We start from the raw sequence: 14,606 nt of genomic DNA on the forward strand, positions 1-14,606 counted from the left end.
GAGCTGTAGCAAAAATAAATGCAGTGCACATTTTTTGCCCACAATTTCCTGGAAGTTTCAAGCTTGTGAAAGAGAGGTGTGCGAAAGGGGGGATGGGGCGGCTTCTGGGTTCCAGGGGGCGAGCACAATAAAGTGAAAAGACGCAGGAAGGGTCGGGGCTTAGGTCGTAGCTTGCCACAAGCCAAATATGTCTGTGTCTGGGCCTGGTTTTCAACTCCGAACCCCGAACCCCCTCCTCAAACCACACCCCTGCCCACTACGCTGTCTCGTTCACACTTTTCTTTCAGTCTCGTCCTGGCATTCGTGTCTGGAAAGTGTGGCAATAAAAAGGATAATGTAACTGTTATTCTACGCAAAACGGAAACGAAGGCGGGCGATGGGTATGGGCTGAGGTCGGCTTGGGGTGGGCTGCGGTGCGGTGGCAAGTGCTTGAAATATTTTTGTGGCAAAGGTGGCAACTTGGGCAACAACAAGATGTGGCTAAAGTAAAAAGCACAACCAAAGGCGGCAAAAACAGTACTGTGGCCCGAGTGGGGTTGCTGGAGCCAAGCTGGATCCTTGCTGAGTGACTGACTGAACAAGTGGCAGCGAGGAAACGGCTGTCAGTCAAACGAAGGAGGAAGGGAAAACACTGGGGGGTGGTGCCACTGCGCTGTAGGTGGAAAAACCAAGCCAATTTTGTGGGGTAAAAAACCATTCCGAGAGCGTACGATACGATACGAAACGAAACGAAACGCAACGAAACGAGACGAGCCAAAGTGCCAAAGAGCGAAGCCGGAAAATTGTGTGGAAATTTGAGCTTCTTTTGAAATTGAGGCCGGAAATGACACCCACACAACCCACTGTGCAGAGCGAGACGGCCATAGAGGATGTGAGCGGGAGAGGGAGAGTGCGACGACGTCTGTTGTTGTGTTAAACAAAATGTTTGCGGGTGCAATAAGCGTAAATTCAGTGGTTTTATGTTTACTTATTCAACTCCTCAACCACCCAACCACCATGGGGCATAACTTCGTTTTATTGGCAGCCCAGGGGCGGGTTGCAGGTCTGCGTGGAGCGGGGCGGTGGCTTCAAGTTCTCCCCTCTTTCCGGGCGGTAATATACTTTTTGCAAATCGATGCCAACTCCTTAAACGGTGTGTGCGGTGGTGAGGGGGGGGGGGTTTCCCTGGGGAAACCGGCTACAGTGGGTGTACATGGGCACAGGAAGCGTGTGGCATGTTGAATGGTCTTGAGTGTTTTCGTATGGTTGACAGGATAACACGGAGTAATTCAATTCGAAATACTTTATGCTGTTGCTTTTATTATTTGTGCTTGCTCGCTCGCTCGGTTGCTCGGTCGTTCGTTTTCGTTTTCGTCCTCATGCTCCTTTTCCTTTGGGGGATTGCTGTTGTCGGAAGTGGCATTTGTAGGTGGTTTTCGATGGGTGGCTCGTGGTTCAGTTGGAATGGTGGGTGGGCTGCATAAAAATTCGTGTGCAATGTTATACACCCACACCCATACACCCACACACACACACACGCACAAGTACACAAGGAGACCGTCTGTGAGCTTGTGGTTTCTCTGTTTATTTATTTTTATGATGTTTCCTTTTTGGCATTTTATTGAAGAAGTTTACCGACGCCATTGCTGCTGCATAAATAAGCGAGGAAAGGGGGCGAAAGCACTCGCTTCCACACCCCCAGCCCCCCATTGCAATTCATAAAAAATCAATATTTATTACAACAGCTAGTACATGGAGAAACCTCCTTGTGGTCCCAGCTTGTTATTGGGCATTTAATCAGTTGATTTCTTATTCAGGTTGAAGTTTCCTCTCAATTCGAATTGGGGAAATGCAATTAGAGAAGCTTTTGCTGAGATTTTTCCGAGTGTGCGGTGCGTATTCATGTGGGATTAAGGACACTCGAGTGCCAGTGGCGATATATGATATATACCAAAAAATCGAATTTGAGAAAAAGACAAATGTGTTTGAATACAAACACATGGGCATTCTTGAAAAATATGTTTTTCTTTGAGTAATAAAAGTGTTTCGTTATTTTCTATAGGCCCTCAAATCAAATCAGCATAAAGAGTTCAAAACCAAAAATTTAAACTTTTTAACACGGTGCATTTGGGTATTAACCCATGTGATGCAGGTGATAAAGAAATGATGAAGCAGCATTTTTATGAATTCCACATAAAATGCTTTGGTATGGCTACCTTCGAGCAAGTTTGCATATACAGAGCATTGTGAAATCAGTTTAAATGCAAAAAAAGAAAGCCATAACACAGATTCCCCACAAATGCTCAGCTCTTTTTGAGCAAAAATGCAAATAATCTCCGAACCGGGCAAGTGCCTTCGCCACCCGATCCATTGACCAACGTTCTTCTCTGGATGGCTAACCAAGCCCGGCTCAGGCTATTATTGGACTGTCCGAGCAAAGCGGCCAACGCCGAACACTCAAAGTTAAGTGAAACCAATTGAAATTTATTGACGCGAATTGGGTTTCACTTGAACCTGCTAACCCCGGGGCGCTGGCTTGGCGTTTCGCATTACCAGAATACAGAAGTCGGTGCGGAATCGGATCGGCTTCCCCCGCCGAAAGAGGAGTCACTTACCTTCTTTTGACTTGTCGTACTGTTTGGGCGATGTGGTCTTCTTTCCTGGCACGGGCCGCAAGGCATTGTTGATGTGCTGGGGAGCGAGAATTGGCACATGAACAGGGGTCAGATTGCATTGTCCAGCTACTGAAATACACAGATACTCACAATGCGATCGGAGCGCTCGCCGCAGGGCAAGCGGGCCACTGCGGACTCGGGACTGTCCTCTGGCGGAGGCGGTTGGGGCACCCAGTTGTAGGCCCGCCTGGATATGGGCACTCCAAAGCGATCGTGCTGTGAGGCTTGTTGTCTGCAAAGAAAACATTAATTATTACGATAAGCATCTAACAAGTGCGAGTTTGTTTTTGTTATGACAACTTTTATGGTAAGCAATTACCATTCTTTTATCAGTGATGCTAACCAGTAATTATCCAAACAGAACTGCTTTTTCCTGCTATCAACATGATTCTCCTACTGATTCAATGTAGCTCAACCATATTTAGCTTACTTCAATAAAGAAAAATACTAATCTAAAGTGCACAATAAAAGCTGTCTTTATAACATATACGACTTATATATATAAAAGTATATTACAAACTCTTGCAAACACCTGTACCTTACAGATTAGTTTGTTTTAAAAAGCTTTTGATCTTGACTAATTAAACTATTTGCTTTCCTGAATTGAATAGGTACCAACTAAAGTATGTAGTATTTTTTTTGAAGTTACAAGTGGAGCACTGCTTTCTGCTCAGTTTCCCACCTTAAGCTCTCGTAGCAGTCCAGACAGACGACCGCGTATTCTCCGTTTTCCAGCAGCAGGCCGTCATCGCTCTTCTGGTGCTTTACAAAGGGAAACTCGTTGACGGGTAACGCCCGAACTCTTTTCCGATAAGTCGTAATGCCGCACAGGTGACAGTTGTAATCGTGCCAATTGTATTTACGATCCGCTGGGTTGACGCTGGGACTTTGGGCCTCATACCTGGAAAAACGTAAAGAACATTATTAACTATTTCATTATTTGGTATTAAAGACTGTAAACTTACTTTCGCCACTGATTCAACATGGAATGGTAACAAAAGGTGCAAACTAACGCTGAATTGTTCCTTAACTGCTCCGCATTGGGAAGTGAATTGTGTTTGAGCAACAGTGGGAAATAAGGACGCGAACCCTGAATAATAAGGAGAGTTAGGTTACACATATGTTAGATACGTCGATAAAATTATGTATATATTAAACACTATGCTCTATTAATGTTCAAATTCGAACCCTTTTTTGGAACTTATAGTTGCGAGACTTCGATCTTTTTTCCTCTTGATATCTGACTATCACTCAAGTACACCAAAACATAACTTAATACTCTATCAAAAAGCTTAATATGTTAATCATTGCTAGCAGAATAAGTATCTATAAGTATGAACGTTATCTAAAACCAACTGTATTTATATGTAGTAATATTCATGTAAAATTGGAAAAGGGCTTGCATAAAAATGCATTAAAAATTGCGTAAATAGAATGTGTCTCAAATTGGGTAAATGGCGTACGAACTCAACTCAAATAAAACATTAATACCTTAGCTGGTTTCTGCAGTTACACATATTAAGCTCCTGAGATATGTGGATATTAACCCCTAGCCCTTTCAATAGCTATTTATACCTAGTAGATGAGTCTTTACATTCTATATCTTTCCAACTTAACTAAGTGCAACGCTCTTTAAGGATCATTCTTCACTATCTTATCTCTATAGCCCTCCTCGATGAAGGTACCTCTTTACTGGCATAGAGCACTCTGGCTAACGTTAGGTCCGAGTGCAGGCCGCAAAGATAGCAGTAGATTGATGTGCTGGCAGGCGTCGAGGACGATATGGATGGTGTGGAGGGCGGAGTGTTGATACTCATGGCGCCGTGGCGAGATCCGTTTGGTGAACTGGAGGTCAGCATGGGCGAGGGAATGTTGTATCTGCAAGTGGAGAGCACCAGTTAGAAACGTACACGTACACATAAATGGCAATAATATGGATAACCTTCTGTGCTCTAGGGGAACTCGTTCTGCATCCATGGTCTCCCACTGGCTGGCCAAGTAATCCTTGCAGTCCTTGCAGGCCAGCACGCGATTGCTGTTAAGTTCGTTGTTGTTGTTATTATTGTTGTTATTGGTATTATTGTTATTATTGTTGTTGTTGGTTACAGCGTTGGCCTTGAGACAGGGAAAGTGCATGGCGTGGGAGTTCATATGCTCGGCACTGGTGGACAGCCAATCCATTTTGTTTGAGGGGCACAGCACTTTGCAAATGGAGCAACTGCAAGAAGAAAACGCTAGCATTAGATATATGTACATAGGTGGTGTATTAATAATAATAATTTACTTACGGATACTGGCCGTGTCCATTTTCGATGGCTCCTTGGCTGGAACTCGGCGAATTTGGACGCGAATCGCTGCGACGAATTTGTTTGAGGTCGCGTGCCGTGTTTGAGTTGGAATTGTTCGAGTTCGTCTCGTAGGGCTATCAATAATGGAATGAAAATGAAAACATACAGATTGTATTAGCTATTTGTGTGTTAGTTCTAAGAATATCAGGCACACGCGATTGTCCTCAGCGAATGCCAGCTACCTTGGCGATCCGCAAAGACTAACTACGAACCTATCTAATCAGCTAAAGTCCAACCAAATTTCATTAAATATTTTTTTACAATTTATTTGATATTCAAGGAGTAGGCACTCGACTATGACTGGCGATCGACTGGTTTTGCTTTCGGCTTTTGCCGTAAAAACCGATTCGATCCAGTTCAAACCGTGTGGGTATCACTTATCTCCCTTCGTTTTGCGACTTATATTTCGAGGGCGAGAGCGTATACCGCTCCAAAACCATAGGCTTTCTTATCGCAGTCCGTTTAGGACTAATTAGATGGTTTGGGGTTACAACTACTGATATCAATCATTACTGCAGTTCAGAGTTGAAGCCTATTGGTTTTGTTTATTCACTTCACTTATACCGAACATGACTTGGCACCAATTTATGTATGATTTATGATGTATGTCAACAATGTCCGTATTTGAATATAATTTGCTTTTCAAGGGCCCTTCAAGTCAAACAGGAATTCTCATCTATTCTCTAGTCTTCGAAAATTATGGGGTCGTGATCACTTGAATCAATTGTGGGTAGAACAGCAAACAAAGATGTTAATTCTATTGGTTAAATTAAACTTTATGGTTTTGCCATCGACGAACTGATTATTCGGAAATATTAAAAGCGTATTTGGACATTCGGTATTTATTGATATTTACTACTCCAGAAAGTTGAATGACTCTGCTCAGCGAGACGGCAGATGTTTGTTTAATACATTTACAACCTTTAAAATTGTGCTATCTGAGGAAGGACGGCAATGATAGTCAGCAGATATGGATCCTACTTCTATCATGTGTTGCCAAGCCAAACATTTGCAATTCAAAGCCCAGAGACCGTAATGCAAATAATGCCGAGTGGAAAATGAAAACCGAAATCAACAAATAAGACAATGCAAATGTAAACAATTCGGAATGAATTGTTTAAATATCGAGTTACTGTTGGTGTTGTTTTTATTGTCGCTGGCGTATTGATAAATATTTGCATTTATCTATATTTAATTTCGTATTTTGTGCTTCAGTTTACTGTTTCTTTATGCAAGAAAAACGAGTTTCGAAAACTCAGCTCGATTGTGCAATGACCTGAATAAACCCAGAATAAACGCGGGCTTTCGTATATGATGGGTATACGCATGTTGAATTCGTATATGTATACAGATATGGAAAATAGAGCAAATGCCAGACACCTGTTCAAAGATAAATTATTGGGTTGGAATTTTTTTTCATTTTTTCCGAACCACATGCTTAACAAACAGATGACTACTGTTTAATCAAAGCCGAAACCGACACATGAAGAAACATTTCGCAATTGCTTAGAAACATAGAGATTATTTCGTGCATTGTTCGTGTATTCAAGTCAATCAACTCTGTCAAGGCCGTAGACATGCCTGAATTCTAAAAAAAAATAATAAGTATAATGTATGTAGAAAGAAGCTTTTGACACAATGCTGTTTGGTCAATATAAATAATGACTAGGGGCCACACAGGAAACAATCTAACAAAACTAAAACCAGCAAAACGAAAACGTAAATCAAGCAGAAAAAATTTTAAGACAAATTAAGCCATACAAATAGTCAACAAACACTGGCAGATTAAACAAAAGTATTTCACGATCGTATAAAATAAACATAAATCCCAGAATAAACGCATGCGAATATGAAGAGTACATTGAATAAGATGGTCATAATTTATGAGCCAGGCGACGACAAGTCATTCAATTGTCTGCTGCGAAACGCTCAAAGATTTCAAATTAGATTTGGGGGAAAAAGAGAAGAATGCGACAACAGAATTAAAAACAAAATAAACAAAACTAAAGCGCTTCGAATGCAACAATAAGAACAACAAAATAGCCGGCTATAAATAAAAAGCGTTTAAGTAGAATTAAGCAAAAAGCAGACAAGTAAACCGGTTCGAGGCAGATGCCTTAAGCTGACACAAAAAAACCGACTCTGACTCGACCAAGTTTACCCAGTTTTTATTGCCCCCGCATATGTGCTGTCTTGTTTAGACGATAATTTCGTTTGGGTCCCTCCTCTGCTGCCACACTCGCACTTGCTCTATATTTGTTTGCTCTTCTCCGGAGGAGCAGAGGAGGCGCATGCACGGTTGCCGTGGGCAACGAACAGGGGTTCCGGCTATCTAATCTGGCCATTTGTTGACTCAAATTGGCCAGCACCACGCTGACGATCGAATTTATTTTAGACTTAGCTCCAAAAGGCAGTGTGTTCCCCACTCCCGAGTCTGATAAGCCTTCCCTATCCGACGGCCTTCTGGCTACAAATGAATTACTCAACAATTCCAGGTCGTGAACCATCCTCCGCCGTCTATCTGACGGCTGTATGCCCACTCCCAGACGCCTGGCACTTTAATGGGTCCCGGATCAGCTGGGTTATCGCATACCGCAGAGGGGGCAAGTGAGTGCGGCTAATCGCTGGAAATGTGAGCGTGGTTATCGCTGCTGCGAGTGCCACTGCTACTGACCCAGGCGATCCCATCCGATCCCATCCGATCCGATGCTCTCAGTCTTCCACCAGTTGCTGTAATAAGTGCAATCATTGTTATTCCTATATTGGTACACCATAACTATTATCTCCCGCGCACTCTCTAGTAAATTTCCATGTTTGCGCACTTAACAGATACTCTGTAAATACGCGCACATACATGATGGTTTATTTTTAATGCAGGCAAATGAGAATCTCACTCGAGTAAAGCTCACAAATTGTTATTGACAATCGATTCATTCAACTGCGTCATCTATGAAATAACCGATTCTTCTCAAGCGAACTAGGAAGAATTAGTTTCAGCCGAGACCATTTCCTATTGAAACCAACACAAACGGGTTTGTTTCAGATACAATACTAAACTATTCCTTATGGATTTTCGTTAATTGTCATGATGACAACATTTCCTTTAACTCAGCAACTACTTCAGTGAAGAGAAGAATTCCAATTCCGACCCTATCGTTCTACCAGTTATCGGCGAATTCCTTACCCTAAATCGCACATTACTCATGGAGTCCGAATTGGCCAGGGATTTCTCGGATGGTGAGTTACGACCCCCAAATTGTGCCCCACTATTTCCGGTTATCGCTCCACTGGTGCTGTACATGGCCGAATTCGATTCCAGCGAGTGGCCAGCACTGGGCGAACCTCCACCCACTGCGGAGTGGATGCTGGATGAAGCTGGAGGTGGACCGCCCTCCGCCAAGCCGGAGTGCTTCTCGTTGCAGGTGGAGCAGACCTGGACCATGCCTGAAAGCCAAGAGATAATTGCCTTAGTTGAGATGACACGACTGGTACTCAACGCACTTACCTTGCGGGCTAATTGGACTAGCGTTTTTGTAGACCTTCATGGTCTTGATGAATGGATAATAGGGCTCCCTTTCGGCATTCGGGCAGCAGTAGACAAGGCGAAGTTGCGAGGAGGGCGTGTCCGTGCCACAGGTGTAGCAAACGAAAGTGGTTCTTTCGGCCGCGGGCGTGGAGCGTTTTCTCAGGAGATAAGATCGCTCCGACTCCGGTTTATGAGATGCCTGGAAAAAGTCAAAATAAGATTGTGTTAGTCATTAGCCAAAGCAAAATCAAAAGGCCTCATCCGAAAATTGACATATTCATTTAGCGCAGTTGTGAAAGCAACCACATCGAAGGTGTGAAACCCACAAATATGGTTCTATTTAAAATCGATTAACAAAAACCAAGATTTTTAGCAAGCAACTGCTAAGTCTTATTCATAGTAACGACCTTTACGCCATGTGAACAATGCAATGCAATGAAAATGTGCAAAACCAAAAATAAAAAATCATATATTTAGTTATCCAGCAAGCGCGAGGCAATAATTGGCTGGATTTAAGTTTCAAGCACTTCGAGATCGCAAACCGTCTTTGATGCTCATAATTGTTCAACATGCTGACATAGAAACGACATTGATAGATTACATTTAAGTTGATTGATGGATTGAAACGCATGAATAAAACATTTCGTGACGCAACCAGCCAGCAGCGAGCATTTAATAAAAGAGCTTAATATAATTGGAAGATTTTCAGATTTGTTGGTCCGTACGATTAGCGATAGAATTATTTCTAGAATCTCGAGGATTATCCCTGACCCAAAATGTGTTTCAATGAACCAAAAGTTATATAGCCAAAACAATTGTCACTTTAGACATGAAACATTTTTAAAATTTGATTAATTAGTATTATCCGGTTTGACACGGTGTATCGCGCCTGCAAACAACAATTTTCGCGCTCCCTTGCTGTCATAAGCAAACGTGCGTTACGTATACGACCTGTCAGCCACCCACAATCCAGCCCACGGGAATCCGTAACCAGACGTCATCTGTGTTTATACAAATTAATTTACGCACGTGCAAACGCATCCCCGAAAAGAAAAACATAAACTGTCAAAGAGAATGAATAGCTCCATATTACGTATACGACCGAGTGGATGCACTCGTTTCAATTGAATTACTTAATGCAATTTTGGACGGCGCCTGCTCAACGTTTTTTTTTTCCAGCCGCCCGAATTTATGTATCTATGCATCTTGTTCGCCTTGTGTATCTGGGCAGCTGTCCACTTAGATTAAAAAACACCGACGAGCCTGAGGTCAGAGCATTCATATATTTTATTAGGCACTAAGTAAATTTAATTGTTTGTTTACTTTCCGTATTTCATTGTGTCAGATTCTCTGACAGTGATAGGCGCGCATTTTGATTGCACAACGGGCACAGCATGGGTAACTTCCAGATACAAAAGTATCCATACCTACAGGGAGCACAGTATTTATGTACATATGTATGAATGCGCGAGTGTATTTGTATCTGTATCTGCTTCCATTTCGTTTGTTTGCTTTGTCATGCGGCTCGCACACACATATCGCATCAATCTGGACAGTGCCATGTCATCTATATTTATTGATCCAATGGCTTGGTGTGGCGTCTCCTCCACCTCCACCGCCACCTCCTTCTCCTTCTCCTTTTCCTGCCATCCCCTCCCCCTTCAGCGTTCACTTACAAGCCGACGTCTGACAGTTGGCTTTGTGGAAGAACAAGTTCGTCATTCGTTTTTATAGATGTTCTTTCTGCTGTTCATTTTTTATGTCCGCTTTCCATGCTCCCTCGTTGACTTCACTTCTAGTCTGCAAACCCCCCATAAAACAAAAACAAAAAAGAGAAAAAAAAAAACACTTTTAGACCCCATTTCTGTTTGTATTTGCTTTTCACGCTGCTGATAAGCATTTCGAAATGGGGGTCATGACCGTTTAATAACTTTTTATGGGCAACTTTTTTCCGTTCTTTCATAACTTTTGTGGCGTTTGTTCTGTTAATTATAAAACAAAGTGGGAGGAAATCTGGATTGCGGTCGGCAACATTTTTGTTTGATGTAAAAAAAAAGTTGTTCACAACTTTTCAGCCACTTTTTCAGCTTGAAATAAATAAGTAGTTCCCCCAGAGTCAGTAACATTTACTAATTAATGGACTTCCTTCCTTTTCTGAGGATTATAGAACACTCAGAATTGTGTCAGCTTATGTTTTTATCTTAATGGTTTATTATTAATTGTTTGTTTAGACTATAATTTGGGTCAATATTGATTGATTGCACGGGCATATTGAATACCCTGAAGAACGCTTTCTACAATGCGCGATTGTTATCTATAATATGGAATCGTAATTATCAGCGATAGCAAAAGACTATCGATTTTTTTAGGTCACATCCGGCAGTTTAAAAAAATCACCAGTAACTGGAATATCATAAAACTACTACCATTCATCATTCATACAATTTGAGGTAATCAAGGTATATTACTTTCACAAAACTACCATTATTGGATTGAATCAAAAATATCGAATAAATCGATACCATCGATTGTGCAACCTTAGCCATGTTACCTTTTCGCTTTGCTGATCCTTTAGGATGAGATATGTCTTTAGTTTCTTGTAATCCTTCCAGCCATTCGTATCCTTTGGCTTGAAATTGACTGGCGTGTTGCTACTATTGTTGTTTTCATTGCTGTTGGTTGTACTATTGTTACTGCTGTTGCTTTCAGCCACCAACATGGTCAAGTTTTGAGCCATTTTGAGCTGGGGAAAATCACTGGTTCACTGAGCACTCAAATACTTTGTATTTTTTGTTCCACTAATGTGGATCATTTTTTCACAGCATTTCAATTGCTCAATTGTATTCAATTGAGATTGAATGAATCACTTCATGTGTTTTGTTGTGTTTTCTCTGGCAGATTAATTAGAGATTTCTCGGCGTCTGAGTGTGTGTGCGGCACCTTAATTACAACACGATACAAATTAAATTTAATTGAAACCGATATAAACGTTCTTGCTCTCCTTCTGTTTATGTTTGCGGTGTGCACTTGGGCGTGGATAAAACGCGAACGCGACGACGGATGACGCTCGCCATGATGATGGTAGTGGTGATGGTGATGGTGATGAGCATGATAATGATGCATCCGTATCCGTTCCCGGCGTGCTGCGAAATTCCGCAAACACACGCGATTAAGAGGTAACTAATTATGCATTACATGCAACATGCCAGGCCTAATGGAGGCGCAGCAGTAGCGTACATTAAACCGCACACAAGATAATCATTACTCTATAGTTCCACTTTTAATGAATTTATTTTTTTGTTTGCTTATAACCTAATTTATCCACTCAATAATTAAATACAACATTGACTCAATGATTTACGATCAGTAGTATTACAATTATGCCAATGAGCTATCTGTTCTAACACTCTTCTCTCCCAAGCACCACCTGTTGCTTCCCAAAAAAAAAAAATGCAGCCACAACAAGCCACAAATGCGAATGAGTATCTCGTGGATACGAGTACTGGGACCTTCCCTCCACGCTCTGTCCACTCCCCTTCATCCCCGCCCCGGACAATCAAATGGAGCTCGTGCGAAAGGCGTGGCAGTTGATAACTATAACAACAGACAGTGGGGTGAAAACTGTTCTGCACAAGTTGGATAATAAGCTTCGCACTCGAGCGAAAGTAAATGCAAAATGAGGGAGGGCTCGTTGAGGGATTTCCCCAATAGTTGGCCAACTTTAGATTGAGTTTTGATTTAAACGTTCTACGCTCCTTAGTAAGTAACTAGCAAACTAATTATAAGTACCTAACTGAAACACATATATTATTTCAGCTTATCGTTTAAGCTCAGTAATGCATAGGAAATACATACATAAAGATTGTGGCTAATGAATCAATTATTCCGAAAACTTAATTGACTTCAATTGGAGGCGAGCAAATCGATAGGAACCCTTCGAGTATCCAAGTATTCAAAGTACCTATTTAACATGAGTTAGTTAGTTGAGATAGGAATCTAACCGATTGATTGGATTGTCTGTAAACAGAAGTCAATTGTGAGTGGCGTTGTGGGGTAAATTGCAAATTGGTAACGGGAATGAGCTGCTTGGCCTTGGCTAAAACAAAGCGAAACAAAACAAAACAACAACATCGAAACTAAAGCCCCAACTCGAAGTCGAGCCACGCCCACCCAAGTGGGTCAATGTGGGAGGACAAGGACGAGCAGTAAACTGTTTGGTGTGTGTGTGTGTGTGTGTGTGGGCGAAGGCGCCAGAGGGGGCGTGGCAATTATTTTTTGACCCACTTAAGTGCCCATGTGCGTGATAAACCCTGGGAGTTGATATTGTTGTTACAGTTTCGGCTGTTACTGGTTTCTGAGCGATATAAATCAACATTCGCACGCAAATAAATCACATTAAATAACCGATAAAAGAAATACACGGGCAGCAATCTTTTGCTTTCCGCCAAGGAGAAATGTGGAAGAAGTATGTATATTGTAGACACAATCTACCAAGGGGGCTTGCACATGGAACGGTGGCTTTATTTTTAGAACGGTACACGCAAACAAACAAACACGCGGAAAACGGCAAAAAAAAAAAATGCGCGTGTTTAAAGCGCGCAAAGTGAAACGGTAGTTGGTGTTCTTGACTCGCGCCGCCTCGCTTGCTCAAGTCGTGTACTTGTACTTGTACTTCAACTCGCGCCACACAGATACGCACTAACACAGGCGCAGTGCTAATGGCGCTGCCACCGCGATGACAGGTTAAGATACACTGCATTATAACCAAAAAAAAAAAAAAGATTCACCCGCTCGGCTTTAGAGATGGGATTTCTCGAAATATAAAAGTTCAAATATTATGGTACTAAAAATATTTAAAATTAATTTATCTAATTTCGAATATGCATGTTTTTAAAGATCGCAACTTTCTATAATAAGCAAACGAAAGGCAAGAGTGCTTAAATTTTTTTTATCTGGGCTATAACTGTGGGTTTTATCATTTCTCATTTCTCAATAAACTTTTGTAACATATCGTTAATTGCGCACATTGGTGTCGCATTTAAATCCATTCAATTGGTAATTCCTGCATCTCCATTAATTTGTTATAGTGACACTTGCAACGGTATGCCAAGTGCACAGCTTTAACTGCTTTAAATTGAATTAATTGCCCGCTTTAATAGTTCCCGCATGGAAATCATTGAACTGCCTGCTCGCAATTTGATTATCGAATACACTGAGCCAAAGTGCGGTGACTCATCGCCGAGTTGAGAGCACGCGCACATCTCCAACGACTGACACCTTTTAGTTAACCCTTGAAGATGATAGCCGGCGATTAACTAACTGGAAAAGGGCACAAAGTTGGTCGTTATGTTTGCTGTTTTTTTTTTCGATTTTTTTGTTGTTTTTTTCAGCAGACGCGGCGTCGTTAAGTTGCTGGTTATACATTTTCTTTTTAACTTCATTTTGTAAACCAGTTTTGGGGCACTGCCACCGTTGCCGGCGACCACAGACATTGAACTTTTGTTTGCTTTTATTATTAATACACTCATTTGGCTCCTGCTACTTGCTGCTGTTGTTGTTGTTGCTCTTGCTGTCACACTTTATATTGTGCATTTATCAATTTTGATTTGGCACACATACTGGCATTTTTGTTGATAACAACCACACACACACACACACACACACATTCATATTTACATATATATATTATTTGAGCAATAAACAATTGCGAATTGAGATTGAAAATCGCGCGACGATGGAACGGTATAATGATGCCAGCGACGGCCGACGACGACGACTGAAAAGAGCGACTGCGGCGGCAAGAACGGATCGAGCGCCCGCTGTCGACGCCGACGCTGCCAGCGACGCCAGCTGCGACGGCGGCGTCGAGTTTGCTCTATCAGCAGTGGAGCCCTGCGACGCATTGTTGTTGCTGCCCTCGTTCGTTTGTTCTTGTGCCCGCAAGAAAAACAAAGCAAGAGGCAAAAAGCAGAAGGCAATGGCAAAGGCAAAGGCAGCTAAAACAAACGCAAACAAACAAAACAAGTGCCGCAGTCGCAGCGACGTCGACGGCGTAGCTCATGGGGAGCTCACACACAC

General features: G+C 42.0%; 1 protein-coding gene across 5 annotated transcripts in view; it reads right to left on the reverse strand.

Annotated features, from left to right (window-relative positions):
* The window catches only part of px (plexus), a 67,769-nt gene that overhangs the window by 37,954 nt on the left and 15,209 nt on the right, over positions 1-14,606 (reverse strand). For 4 of the 5 annotated variants that reach the window (NM_001382123.1, NM_001382124.1, NM_001274207.1 and 1 more), the window contains exons 4-12: positions 8,508-8,727; positions 8,187-8,446; positions 4,943-5,076; positions 4,597-4,872; positions 4,340-4,532; positions 3,620-3,744; positions 3,337-3,555; positions 2,745-2,886; positions 2,595-2,670 (exon numbers count right to left, since the gene is read on the reverse strand). In NM_001382123.1, coding sequence (NP_001369111.1) covers positions 2,595-2,670; positions 2,745-2,886; positions 3,337-3,555; positions 3,620-3,744; positions 4,340-4,532; positions 4,597-4,872; positions 4,943-5,076; positions 8,187-8,446; positions 8,508-8,727 — 1,645 coding nt within the window. Of the gene's footprint in view, positions 1-2,594; positions 2,671-2,744; positions 2,887-3,336; positions 3,556-3,619; positions 3,745-4,339; positions 4,533-4,596; positions 4,873-4,942; positions 5,077-8,186; positions 8,447-8,507; positions 8,728-11,079; positions 11,469-14,204; positions 14,309-14,606 lie in introns of those variants that run through there. The other variant, NM_001103947.2, reaches the window with a different exon arrangement.

This window comes from Drosophila melanogaster, chromosome 2R (assembly GCF_000001215.4).
Source record: "Drosophila melanogaster chromosome 2R".
Taxonomy (NCBI): Eukaryota; Metazoa; Arthropoda; class Insecta; order Diptera; family Drosophilidae; genus Drosophila; species Drosophila melanogaster.